This window comes from Mytilus edulis, chromosome 9, assembly GCF_963676685.1.
Source record: "Mytilus edulis chromosome 9, xbMytEdul2.2, whole genome shotgun sequence".
NCBI classification, from domain to species: Eukaryota; Metazoa; Mollusca; class Bivalvia; order Mytilida; family Mytilidae; genus Mytilus; species Mytilus edulis.
In genome coordinates, this window is record NC_092352.1 from 32354754 (window position 1) to 32369424 (window position 14671).

The following is a 14671-nucleotide window of genomic DNA, read 5'->3' on the forward strand; positions in this document are numbered from 1 at the left end:
TATATTGTATTCTGTTTTTTTTATGGATTGTATTCTGTTTTTTTATGGATTGTATTCTGTTTTTTATGGATTGTATTCTGTTTTTTTATGGATTGTATTCTGCTTCTGTATGGATTGTATTCTGCTTCTGTATGGATTGTGTTCTGTTTTTTATGGATTGTATTCTGTTTTTTTATGGATTGTATTCTGTTTTTTATGGATTGTATTCTGTTTCTTTATGGATTGTATTCTGTTTCTTTATGGATTGTATTCTGTTTTTAGCTCACCTGGCCCGAAGGGCCAAGTGAGCTATTCCCATCACTTTGCGTCCGGCGTGCGTCGTCCGTCGTCGTCCGTCGTCCGTCGTCCGTCGTCGTCCGTCGTCGTTAACTTTTACAAAAATCTTCTCCTCTGAAACTACTGGGCCAAATCAAACCAAACTTGGCCACAATCATCATTGGGGTATCTAGTTTAAAAAATGTGTGGCGTGACCCGGTTAACCAACCAAGATGGCCGCCACGGCTAAAAATAGAACATAGGGGTAAAATGCAGTTTTTGGCTTATAACTCAAAAACCAGAGCATTTAGAGCAAATCTGACATGGGGTAAAAATGTTTATCAGGTCAAGATCTATCTGCCCTGAAATTTTCAGATGAATCGGTCAATCGGTTGTTGGGTTGCTGCCCCTGAATTGGTAATTTTGAGGAAATTTTGCTGTTTTTGGTTATTATCTTGAATATTATTATAGATAGAGGTAAACTGTAAACAGCAATAATGTTCAGCAAAGTAAGATCTACAAATAAGTCAACATGACCAAAATGGTCATGTGACCCGTTTAGGAGTTATTGCCCTTTATAGTCAATTTTTAACCATTTTTCGTTAATTAAAGTAATCTTTTACAAAAATCTTCTCCTCTGAAACTACTGGGCCAAATTAATCCAAACTTGGCCACAATCATCTTTGGGGTATCTAGTTTAAAAAATGTGTGGCATGACCTGGTCAATCAACCAAGATGGCCGCCACGGCTAAAAATAGAACAAAGGGGTAAAATGCAGTTTTTGGCTCATAACTCAAAAACCAAAGCATTTTGAGGAAATCTGACAGGGATAAAAATGTTTATCAGGTCAAGATCTATCTGCCCTGAAATTTTCAGATGAATCGGTCAATCGGTTGTTGGGTTGCTGCCCCTGAATTGGTAATTTTGAGGAAATTTTGCTGTTTTTGGTTATTATCTTGAATATTATTATAGATAGAGATAAACTGTAAACAGCAATAATGTTCAGCAAAGTAAGATCTACAAATAAGTCAACATGACCAAAATGGTCAGTTGACCCCTTAAGGAGTTATTGCCCTTTATAGTCAATTTTTAACAATTTTCATTAATTTGGTAAATTTATGTAAATTTTTACCAAATATAGTTCTCTGTTACTAATGGGCAAAGTTCATTATAGATATAATTGTAAGAAGCAAAATCGTTCAGTAAAGAAAGAACTTCAAACACATCACCATCACCAAAATACAATTTTGTCATGAATCCATTTGTGTCCTATGTTTAATTTGCACATAGACCAAGGTGAGCGACACAGGCTCTTTAGAGCCTCTAGTTCGTAAATTAAAGTAATCTTTTACAAAAATCTTCTCCTCTAAAACTACTGGGCCAAATTAATCCAAACTTGGCCACAATCATCTTTGGGGTATCTAGTTTACAAAAATGTGTGGCTTGACCTGGTCAACCAACCAAGATGGCCGCCACCGCTAAAAATAGAACATAGGGGTAAAATGCAGTTTTTGGCTTATAACTCAAAAACCAAAGCATTTTGAGGAAATCTGACATGGGATAAAAATGTTTATCAGGTCAAGATCTATCTGCCCTGAAATTTTCAGATGAATCAGTCAATCGGTTGTTGGGTTGCTGCCCCTGAATTGGTAATTTTGAGGAAATTTTTCTGTTTTTGGTTATTATCTTGAATATTATTATAGATAGAGATAAATTGTAAACAGCAATAATGTTCAGCAAAGTAAGATCTACAAATAAGTCAACATGACCAAAATGGTCAGTTGACCCCTTTAGGAGTTATTGCCCTTTATAGTCAATCTTTAACCATTTTTCATAAATCTAAGTAATCTTTTACAAAATCTCCACTGAAACTACTAGGCAACAATCATCTTTGGGGTATCTAGTTTGAAAAATGTGTCCGATGACCTGGCCATTCAACCAAGATGGCCGCCACGGCTAAAAATAGAACATAGGGGTAAAATGCAGTTTTTGGCTTATAACTATGAAACCAAAGCATCTAGAGCAAATCTGACAAGAAGTTAAATTGTTAATCAAGTCAATATCTATCTGCCCTGAATTTTTCAGATGAATTGGACAACTGGTTGTTGGGTTGCTGCCCTCCAATTGGTAATTTTTAATGAAATTTTGCTGTTTTTGGTTATCTTGAATACTATTATAGATAGAGATAAACTGTAAACAGCAATAATGTTCAGCAAAGTAAGATCTACAAATAAGTCAACATGACCTAAATGGTCAATTGACCCCTTAAGGAGTTATTGCCCTTTATAGTCAATTTTTAACAATTTTCATTAATTTGGTAAATTTATGTAAATTTTTACCAAATATAGTTCTCTGTTACTAATGGGCAAAGTTCATTATAGATATAATTGTAAGAAGCAAAATCGTTCAGTAAAGTAAGAACTTCAAACACATCACCATCACCAAAATACAATTTTGTCATGAATCCATTTGTGTCCTTTGTTTAATATGCACATAGACCAAGGTGAGCGACACAGGCTCTTTAGAGCCTCTAGTTTATGGATTGTAATCTGCTTCTGTATGGATTGTATTCTGCTTCTGTATGGATTGTATTCTGTTTTTTTATGGATTGTATTCTGTTTTTTATGGATTGTATTCTGTTTTTTATGGATTGTATTCTGTTTCTTTATGGATTGTATTCTGCTTCTGTATGGATTGTGTTCTGTTTTTTATGGATTGTATTCTGTTTTTTTATGGATTGTATTCTGTTTTTTTATGGATTGTATTCTGCTTTTTATGGATTGTATTCTGTTTCTTTATGGATTGTATTCTGTTTCTTTATGGATTGTATTCTAGATTTTTCATTTTGATCATGCTGTTGCTTACTCTTCTTCGCCTTGTTAGTTTATTTCCCTTGGTTTCTTCTTACATGTTATGTAAAAGAAGGACGAAAGATACCAGAGGGACAGTCAAACTCATAAATCAAAAATAAACTGACAACGCCATTATGTAAATAATGCAGTATCTTCTCAATTGAAAAAAGGCATGGTGTCTTTGGTTTTGAAGCAGTCTATACAAGACAAACGCCTCTTTAATAATTCTAGTGTTATCATGAATGTTTTATATTTGTTAGCGCTGATTGGTTTATTTAAACTGTTTTATTTGATTCCAATAAGTCAATTTGATTTATCACCGGTTCTTCTCCGAATTAAGCAATATATTAACCGGATTTAAAGATTAAGAGTAAACAAAAATTTGATAGCGGACGGAGAGGTTTACATATTTATGAATTGAAAGAATATCATATCATTTTTATATATTTTTTAAAATGTCCTGTACCAAGTCAGCAATATAGCAGTTGTTATACAAAAGTATGTATGTTGGCGTTTGTTTTTGATCCAGTTCAGTGTTTCTGTTGTTTCGTTGTTTTCCTCTTATAATTGATGTATTTCCCTCATTTTTTGTTTGATACCCGGATTTGTTTTCGTTAAATTGATTCATGACTATTGAACAACAGTATACTACTGTTGCCTTTATTAAGCTATGCAAATACAGCAAAGATCCTACAGTAAATATACTCACGTTTCATACCATCCAACTCTACAGAGTCGTTCTTGCATGGTTTTTGGATATTCTGCAAATGCCTTTATATTACGCAAACAAACCTGCAACTATAAAAACGGTTTCCTTTTATAAATTTCAGTGTACTTTTAAACCACCGAGACCTTACATTTATTTATAAAAAGGAGTTAGATGATGAAATCAGCAGTACAAGTGTTGTGTCTTTTGTGCAATCAAATTTGCAAGAGATAGAGGGTCGTTGGCCATTTGTGGAGGTCATACATTGCTACATTTAAGACCCATTGGTGGCCTTCGGTTGTTGTCTGCTTTATGGTCGGGTTGTTGTCGCTTTGACACATTCCCCATTTCCTTTCTCAATTTTATACTACACAATTGCATGGTCAACACCGAAACAATGTTCGTGCGGCTTGGCAAACCCAAGTCATGTTATCGAATTATTAACAAAAGTCTTCTGATTTTGTACCAACTGTGTCCTAACTTTGGAACTATTACCCATTTTTCTAAGTAAAGTTAATTCTTAAAGAAATAAAAGTGAACATCACTGGTACCTTTGTAAAATGCACTACATATAATTGCGAATTTACATCATGTCACCATTGCAGGAAAGATAACTCTAAACTGTCATTATTAATCAGACTTACATAACGGAGGTCTCTTTCTGTTCTTTTTTGGGGTGAAACTCGTAATATTCTTTTGCCTTCTATTGGGACACGATCCTAAATTAAAACAATTGAATATACATATCAGAAGGAGTCACAAAAATGAACCATAATTTTGAAAATGTTATGTTTCACTCCAACACTAATAACTAATGGATTTTTCTTTATGCAATCTCTTTGGTCTATTATGTATTGTTCAATCTGAATTTCGTGTTAAAATTGAATATTGCTTAAATACTAGAAACTGATACAGATCTACAACCATGGGAATCGTATTTGGTAATGAAAACGTCAAGATGTTGCTCTGATTTTTAGTAAGATTTTGATGTATCTAATAAATACTATTCATCTGACAACAACAACATTTAACAACTGATCAAGTTCAACAATCGAGAAAGTGAGAAAAAAAATAGTTTCAGATTTTAAATACAATGACCATGATGACAATATTATGGAAAATTACGCCTTTACACCCTGCTAGTATATTTCCAGACATACTAATTATTTAAGATCTTAAAAAAAGTTATCTATGTGTAAATAGTCATTCGCGATAATACACCAGAGGTGGAATGCAAATTCTTGGAAGAAGAAGAAAACTTTAAAAAAAAAATGTGCTTTGTTTTTATATATCTTTATATTTACAAATCAAGAAATTAAATAACTAAAAACAAATTACCTGTTTGTTGGCCTTGTACTGATTGGGATCAAACAACAAGCCGTCTATATTTTTATTGTCAGACATCTGATCTGATTCTTGTAGAATGGATAAAAATGCTGCCTTGTTGGAATCTACCCTGAATAGCAAACACACATCATTTTCAAAGATTGTATATTTTTTCAAATGATTTTCTTCTTTACATATAAAACTGACTAATTATTTTTTGTTTCAATACAAAAATTATATTATCATTGGCATGGACTTTGAAATAAATATACATCATCTCTGTTCCAAACCATTCATTAAATGCAATAAAAAAAAAAGGATTTTACTCATTCATTTGAAATGTTTTAAACGACACATGATATGGTCATCGAAGATCGAAAAAAATCTTCTATTTTCATTTGCTTATTCATGTTACATTACTATATTTTTAACCACCGTGTTGTGAAAGTATCCATGAGTAAATGAGTAAATAGCCTGAGTGATATATGTTACCTGTTATAACTGAACTTGCACAGTCTGTAGCAGATAATAGCCAAACGGCCGCATAGTCTGAATTTCTGTAGTAACGAAATCTAAAAAAAGAAAAAATACACATGCGCTTTACTTTAAGATCAAATTATTCATTTAAAGCATTACTGTAATATTTTTTTTCTGAAAATAAAACACGCGTAGCGGGTTATTTAACAGTGTGCACCACATTTTTTTATGTTATTTCTTATAATTTAATTCTAAATTCCATTTTAACCGCAAAAAAAACCATGAAAAAACGTTGATGACATCACGGTCACATGACTAAATTATGTCTATGGGCAGATAACCTCTATGGGCAGATAACAAAATAACGTTAGCCAATCAGAAGACGCGTTACATGCACAATTAAATTATTGAGTATAATATCCTATATAACAGTATATTAGTTGCTATGCACAACATGTGAGGTTGCAATCCTATTAAACATATTATATTTGATATACCCCAAAAAGAACCCAATTCCATATGATGTCAACTTTGAGTGATGGAATTGAAACCTTCGTATTTTTTTTTTAATATCTAATTTTATCATAAGAATTTTATAGAGGGTTTTATAAATCATGTCAATACCGAATGAAAATTGTCTAATGAGCTGATGATACCCTCGTTGAATGATAGTCAACCAGCGGAGGTAGTAAATAAAGGCAACAGTAGTATACCGATGTTGAAAACTCATAAATCGATAGAAAAAAACAAATCCGGGTCACAAACCAAATCCGAGGGAAACGTATTAAATATAAGAGGAGAATGACGACACAACATTAAAATGTTACACACACAGAAACGAACTAAGCATTAGACAAAATCCGATGAGAATAACAAATATAACATCAAAACTTAATACATGAATTTGGGATAGAAAAGTACCGTGACACGTCTTATAATAATGTGAATTCACACTCAAATATAAGAGGAAACAAACGACACAAAAGAAACACAAGGTTAAAATGTAACACACACAGAAACGAATTATAATTAACAATGACCATATTCCTGACTTGGTACAGGACATCTTTTAAACAAAACAATGGTGGGTTGAACCTGGTTTTGTGGCATTCCAAACCTCCCGCTTTAATGGCCATGTTAAATAAAACATTTAGATGACAACACAACATTACAGGACTACAATACAAATAAATAGGAGAACATATTTGACAAAGAACACACGAATAATAGCTAACAAAAGGCACCAGGTTTAAAATTTAATACGCCAGAAGTGCGTTTCGTCCACCTAAGACTTGTAGTGACGCCCAGATACAAAAACAAAGTTTAACAGCATCGAGGACCAAAAGTTCAAAAAAGTTGTGCCAAAAACGGCCACGGTTTTCTGATTAGGACCAGAACATTCCTATTATTTAGAATAATTCATACTTTTGCAAACAGTAAATTTTATAAAATGACTATACAAAAGATTTACATGATAAAACTGAAGTATTAACTAAACTTCGACCTTAACTTCAGAAACAATGTCCTTAAAAATCAAAAAGTATTGTCCTCTCATTGTATGTTACTATGTAACATTGCAACCTGATATGAAGTACAAAATATAACATCCGGAAACCAAAATGACAGACTGGCGACGTACGGGTAATACTATGAACCCCTGTTCCTATGTAGTGTGGGATAACATAAAGATATGTGAAATGACTGCCAACAAATAAAAATTATGCACATGAGGCTAAGATGTATTCAAAGAACATTCAATGATGAATAACTCTATGTTGGACCTCTTGATGATTTCACAGGTTTTCGTGTTGTAATTAAAGACAACAGTAGTATACCGCTGTTCAAAAGTCATAAATTGATTGAGAGAAAACAAATCCGGGTAACAACTGGAACCAAGGGAAACACATCAACTATAAGAGAACAACAGAACACTGATGTGCAACTATAAGAGGAAAACAACGAAACAACAGAACACTGAAGCGCAATATAAAGTAAACGACAAATACATAGAAACGAACTATTAGCCTGTAAATCAGTGGTTGTCGTTTGTTTATGTGTTACATATTTGTTTTTCGTTCATTTTTTGTACATAAATAAGACCGTTAGTTTTCTCGTTTGAATTGTTTTACATTGTCATTTCGGGGCCTTTTATAGCTGACTATGCCGTATGGGCTTTGCTCATTGTTGAAGGCCGTATGGTGACCTTTAGTTGTTAATTTGGTCTCTTGTGGAGAGTTGTCTCATTGGCAATCATACCACATCTTCTTTTTTTTTATATTAGGTTACAACTGCCATATTCCTGACTTAGTACAGTAAATTTTAAGAAAAACTTGTAGATTGAAGCTGGGTTTTTTTTTGCTATCCAAACCTCGCGCATTGTGACAACATTATTTGATGTATTTTATAACAATTACAAGAAATATTTTGTAAAACGGTTGTCTTGTTGTGTATACTTCAAATCTCCTTTCATTCACTTGAAAAGTTCCCTCTGCCTGTTTTGGTGTGTGGGGTTTTTTTTTTCAATGTGTTGCATATTCTAAATTGCCTCCGTTTAATTTACCCTATTAAAATGAATGAGGAGGTATGGTGTGAAAGCTACTCATTCATTACCATAGGAGAAAGAAGTTACCGTAAAGGCAACATAAAGATTTAAACAAAGGCCATTAATCAGAACCGTCTGACAATATAAATAAGAATGGTTATGATTGCCAATGAAACAACTATCCACCAAATTTCAAATGAAGTGGATGTAAGCAATTATAGGCAACCATACGGCCTTCAACAAGGAGAAAATTTCAAACCTTATAGTCGGCTATTTTAGAGGCCCCGACATGAAAAATAATAAACAATTGAATTGAGACAACTAACGTCATGATCTAAAACAAAACAAAGATACGAAAAATATATATAACAGAAATGAACCAATAACAACAACTGAACTACAGGCTCCTGAATTGTTACAGGCACATAAAGACTGTGGCACGTTTAAGGTGGCTCGGGCCTATTCAAAGTTTCTATCGGAAGTGCCGTATTTTTTGTTATTTTATTCTTTACAGAAAGTGAATCAAATTGGTCGAAAAATAGGGGGTCACGGACCATTTAAGCTCAAAATTTTACTTTTAAACAGGTATATAACAGGGACCATTTTTCAATGAAATGATAGGGAAAATAGAGGTGTTGACATGTTTTTATCGGAACATAAAAAAAAACGTTCTTCGACACTTGGTCCAAAATGTAATATAAAAAGCTGAAATATAGCTTCAAAGAATGAGCAAATTAAAAACTTAGGTCACCGATAAGGAAAAAAAATATTTTGCCTGAAAACCCAAGTGTTGGCGAGAAAATTGTGAAAATGGATAAAATGTCATTTTGAGCCACAGATACACATAATAACGAAAATATTCTTTTAGTGACATAACTACAATGATTTAACATTTCTAATCAATCAAAATATTTAAAAAAAATAATATCGAATTGAAGACAAATACTTTTCGTGTGCATTGTAATTCATGCCTGAAATTATGCGCAGTCAAATAGTCCCGATCCACCTTAAACATGTCCCCTAACCCGAGACAGTGATATAACGGCACAACATAAAAACAAACTATAAAAATCAATTAAAACTAATCAGATCGATACAAAGAAAAACATCAAACAAAGACACAGACAAGACTTGGCACGGTATATTCCCATCCCTCATCCCTAACAACAACAAAAATACAGTAAGTACAGATCTGAGAGTACCCGCAGCAAGTTAAAAGCCAACAAATCATGTATTTAGAAAAAAGTCTGGCAAAACAAATGTAAGAAAAAATGCATATGCAAGTTTAAACTGTTTAATTTAAACAAATTTTCATTGTGACTTGTTATTGTTTCCAAACTTTCGCTCTTATTCTAAGTTGATATCTTATAGTTCGCGTCTGTGTGTATTGCATTGTCGTTTGTTTTTGTTCACTTCAGTGTTTCTGTTGTTTCGTTGTTTTCCTCTTATAGCTGATGTGTTTCCCTCGGTTTTATTTTGTAACCCGGATTAGTTTTTGTCTGAATCGATTTATGATTTCCGAAGAGCGGTATACTACTGTTGCCTTTATTTACATGAAGGCAAGTACTGTCCTTTTTCAATGAATATATTCGTTTGTTATTAAAAAAAATAAGAAATTTGCGCTTACCTTCTGTCGTGGTTTTAACCTCCATTTCACAAGAGGTGTTCTACACTCCTTATGTGTATGGTTTAGAGTCTCTTGTACGTTCTAATAGAAGATATAATATATTACTATAAAGCTTGAACATTTAAGTGTTTACTTACAATAATGTTCCTGTAAATTCGCAATGTTAGAATAAGATATTTTACCATTTTACCAAAGATATTCATTATTATGACACCAGAAATTATAAATTATAAAAACATGTCCAAGAACATTTTGACAAAAAGAAAACCCAGACTAGCAATCTCTACAAAAAATAAAGTCCATTCCATCTGATGCTAGATTTTGACACAAACTAACAAGGATTTAACAAGTGAATCGGTTTTCCAAACTTCGGGTAATTATTTACTTTAATACCATTTCAGCAATACAAATAGATTTCAGTTTCGTTCATAAGATCAATTCAAAGCAGAAAAGAAAAGAAAAAATATCAAAGGTTTCATTACTTACTGCCATAACATGAGGTTCAACAATATTATTACGATATGAAAATGTGAAACTGTTTATATATATTTTGATGATATAAAACGGGTTGACTATTATGAATAAATTACTATTACTTTTTAATATTATAGATTAGTATGTAGATCAGCAAATTGTGCTTCTTTTCACTTTTCAATAGATGTTTATATGTTATTAGGCATGAAATGAATTTTCTATATGTTTTATCTCGTATTCATTGAACCAAATATTTTTAGCATCTAAAACAGATATAAAAAGCATGGATGTTTTTCATATATTCTATAACAATCTTAAGGCGATTACATTTACAGTTAAAGTTTCAGTTTAATTTTATCTTTCTTTTGACTGCAATTGAAATAAAAATTTAATGCGTTTTCCACAATTTCTATGTTACCTCAAAGGCGGTCAAATTTACATGCAGTGATATTTACATTCAGACTCAACGAGTTAACTCCCCATTCTAAAGTACATATAGATGAATTATCATCAATGTTTATATATTTTTAAATTGCTGGTTGTTTTCATGAATACGCAAGTGCATAATATAATTGGATAATATATTTTTTTTATTATCAATAGCATATCATTTTAAATTAAACTATTTGTAAATCTATCTCAATTTGTATTCCAAATTCATTTTTAACAAATGCCATTTTAATTACATCATAGTATGGGTATACATTCTGTAATGCCTGAATTGTTGCCTAATCTGCTATGACAAATGTGATCTGATTTTAAAGCAATAATAATCAGGCAATAGTTAATTTGTTTCTGATGTTTATGTTATCCCATTATCCCATAGTTTTCGTTATTTGGAAAAATCGAATCGTTCGTTTTGTAAGATTCTCGATTGAGTAAAAATAACTCATTTTCTAGCACCATGTTATAGGTATGGTCAGGTAGTGTTAAGAATTGAAAGGATGATCTAGAAACTTATAACAGTATGATAAATCATAGTAAGAAAAGGAAAATAATCGAAAAAACAGGCTATGGGAAACACATGTTTTGACAGTGGCAAACACACGATAATTTGGTTTTAAAAGTAATGCATACGCCTTGATACGCTCCCTGATAACCGAGAAAAATCAAAACAGTATGACAAATTATAGTAAAGAAAGGAAAATTGAAGAAAATAAAATAAAGTAATAACACGTCATGTACTTAAAACACATGACAAAAAAATTTAGACGTTGATTTAATGAATGACTTTATAATATACATTTCATTTTGAGCACGATTGTTAGAACAGGGATTCGATTATGTAATTCTATACAAAAATAAGTTATCTTAATCCTAATATGTACCATTAACCCTATCATATTATATTCCGTATATCTGTCTGTAAGAAAAAGGAGATTGTTATAACGTTATAAATAAAGGCAACTGTAGTATACCGATGTTTAAAACTCATAAATCGATAGAAACAAACAAATCCGGGTCACAAACCAAAACCGAGGGAAACGCATTAAATATAAGAGGAGAATGACGACACAACATTGAAATGTAACACACACAGAAACGAACTAAGCATTTAACATCAAAACTAAATACATGAATTTGGGATAGAAAAGTACTGTGACACGTCTTATAATAATGTGAATTCACAATCAAATATAAGAGGAAACAAACGACACAAAAGAAACACAACGTTAAAATGTATAATTGAGACAACCATCCACCAAAGACCAAAAACGATTATTTTAACAGCTATTTGTCACCACGTGGTCTTCAACAATGAACAAATAGCAATGACCATACTGAAGTCATGACAAAATGTTATTATAAATAAAATTATTATACAGAGATTTTTAAATGAGTTTAGAATTTTGAATAAACTGCTGAGTCCAATTTTTTCAAAATGTCAAAGAAGAAAATGGTAAACAAAATTTTGCTTTTCAGAAAAACACAATAAAAGCTTCTAAATAGTGAAGTAGCAGTGAAATGACTAAAAGTACATCTCAACATTTGTAGAAAGCCCTCTAGTAAGCTTGTATTGCTTATATCTTCGTCATTTTTGGTCTCTGGTGGGTAGTTGTCTAATTGGCAATCATACCACATCTCTTTATTTTTATAAGCTTAGTCGTACTTTAAAATTATTTAAATTTATTTTAATAGTTTAAAAAGCAAAATGCATTTAAATGCAATATGAAAAGATAAATATAAAGTAGGGATTTAAAAAAAAACGTGTTAAATGCAGTACTCTTGACAGAAATATGATTCAGTGTGGGTTTTTTTCTGCTTCATTTTAATAGTAATAGATCACCATTTGTATTTGAAAATATAGCAAAAAGATTTAATTAAATTTGTATGCATATCTTTTTATATAAAATTCTCTCATATTTTGCAACACAATCTTACCTTGGCTGCGTACGCATTACGAATAAAATAACTCATACTCACATACGATGGTGTACAATGATCGACCGAAAAAACACGTTCACAGTTCATTTGTCCTTGCAATGAATTTATCATTTTCCAACGTTAAACGATAGAAAACACAGAAAAGCAAGGAATATGAATATTGCCGTTGAAATGAATCTATCACAAAATTCTCCCAGTAGCACACATTGGGCAAAATATATATGAAATAAGGACGATATTTGTCATGAACTCAATTTTCAATATGTTAAATAAGACATAACGTGTATATTCAAGAATTAAGTAATGCTACACTTGATACTTGAGAATCTAATTTGGTGATATAATTCAATTATAAAAGTCAAAATCAACAATTTATGTGTTTAAATACAGTAATTTTCTCTAAAGATACATTTAAAATTAAAAATAACCGTTAAAAAGATATTTATTAAAGTAATTACTATTGTATACTTTATTTCGATTGGAAAATGCAATACTTTGTAAAGTTAGTCATTCGTTTTTCCTATAAATTTTAACAGGTAATAGAGGGGATCTCATTATTTCTCTGAATTGTAGTTAATAAGCAAAAACACATATATGTCATGAACATTCTTCTTTAGAAATAAGAATAATTAAACATATACATGCACATCGTGGTTGCAACCGATTTGGACGAATAACTTTTTACTCTCTTCATTTTAATAATTTTAACGAAAAACTTTTTTTCATTTATGAATATTCTTACCCTTAGAAATCTGGGAGTTCTTTCCATTATTTAGTCAGCATTCGGTACGTATACGCTCCATGTCTCCATGACAGGAGAAAGACGACGAAAGGATTGCTATAAAATCTTTTTATTGACTATATAAAGACCTTCGTTTTTAATCTGTAAATCAAAATTTTAAACATATTAATCCAATTTCAATGTGCATTATTCTAGCTTGAAAAAAACACCCCTAATACATGTTTTAGTTAACAAAACAATCGAAAGGAAAACAAACAAAACAATTAATGTTAACTTAAACACTCCCGAGATAGGGACCTGAGATGGTCACACGTCAAACGGCATACAAGTGATAAACCTTTTCAATAGGAATGTGCATTTAAGCGAATAATTTACTAAACTTTTTAGTTTTAATAATTACAATCCAACATATGAAAAATTTATTTTACACTGTTTAAATTAGGCGAATTAGGTAAAACATTATATCCATAAACATTTCATTCTTATTTTCAATATTTTTCAAGGTCAGGAAAGAGGATAGATTATGATTCTGTGTAGAATATTACCCCAAAAACGTAATCATTAACATGAATGTTGAACCTTTCCCTCCATTTGAAAACATAAAAAAAACGAAACAGAATACTGGCAAACAAACAAAATTCATTTTGTGATAAAAACAGAAGATGGGTAGAAACTATTCATCGATTCAAACAGTAAATTTAAAATTCCAGATCATTACAGAAAAGTCAATAAATATGTTATTACGAAAATTTTGCAAATTACAGCCACCATAGATTTGCTTACCGTATTTTGAGGGTCATCTAATACCAAACGTTGATTGTTAGAGTTTAAACGTTTCATGTGTCGGTTTGTTCGTTCGATTTTATTGGAAATAATAAAAATATTAAGAAATGCAAAAGTGGAGAAAACTTCAAAATGTTATCAATTGCTGTATGAATCGCACCCTTGAAAGCTATACATTAGCTTTTATTATTTTACTGTTGAATAATTATTCCTAGAAATAAATGTCCGTTATCCTACTATTATAAATCAATCGACTTGTAACTGTACAAAATATATCTCTTACAGAGATAACATTTACATTTTGACAAATATGGGCAATGACTTTTGGTATTGTTCGTCTGCAAATAGCGTCCAATAATGGCAAGATGCACTTCTCCAATATGTATGAAACCCTTTGTGAAGTTTCCAGGATCTGAGTTTAAAAGTATAAGAGATGATTAGCGCCGATTACACAAATTTGATTTTCTTCTGAAGATTTTGCCTAAATAGTTATCAAAGGTAC

At 31.5% G+C, this 14671-nt stretch overlaps 1 protein-coding gene across 5 annotated transcripts in view; it reads right to left on the reverse strand.

Annotated features, from left to right (window-relative positions):
- The window catches only part of LOC139488128 (cyclic nucleotide-binding domain-containing protein 2-like), a 79186-nt gene extending 65664 nt beyond the window's left edge, over positions 1–13522 (reverse strand). Inside the window, exons 1-6 of one of the 5 annotated variants that reach the window (XM_071273523.1) lie at positions 13387–13522; positions 9786–9866; positions 5632–5711; positions 5152–5269; positions 4458–4532; positions 3817–3905 (exon numbers count right to left, since the gene is read on the reverse strand). In XM_071273523.1, coding sequence (XP_071129624.1) covers positions 3817–3905; positions 4458–4532; positions 5152–5269; positions 5632–5711; positions 9786–9866; positions 13387–13413 — 470 coding nt within the window. In that variant the 5' untranslated portion in view covers positions 13414–13522. Of the gene's footprint in view, positions 1–3816; positions 3906–4457; positions 4533–5151; positions 5270–5631; positions 5712–9785; positions 9867–10271; positions 10318–12683; positions 13052–13386 lie in introns of those variants that run through there. The other 4 variants (XM_071273522.1, XM_071273526.1, XM_071273525.1 and 1 more) reach the window with 4 other exon arrangements.
- Between the last annotated feature and the right edge of the window lie 1149 nt (positions 13523–14671).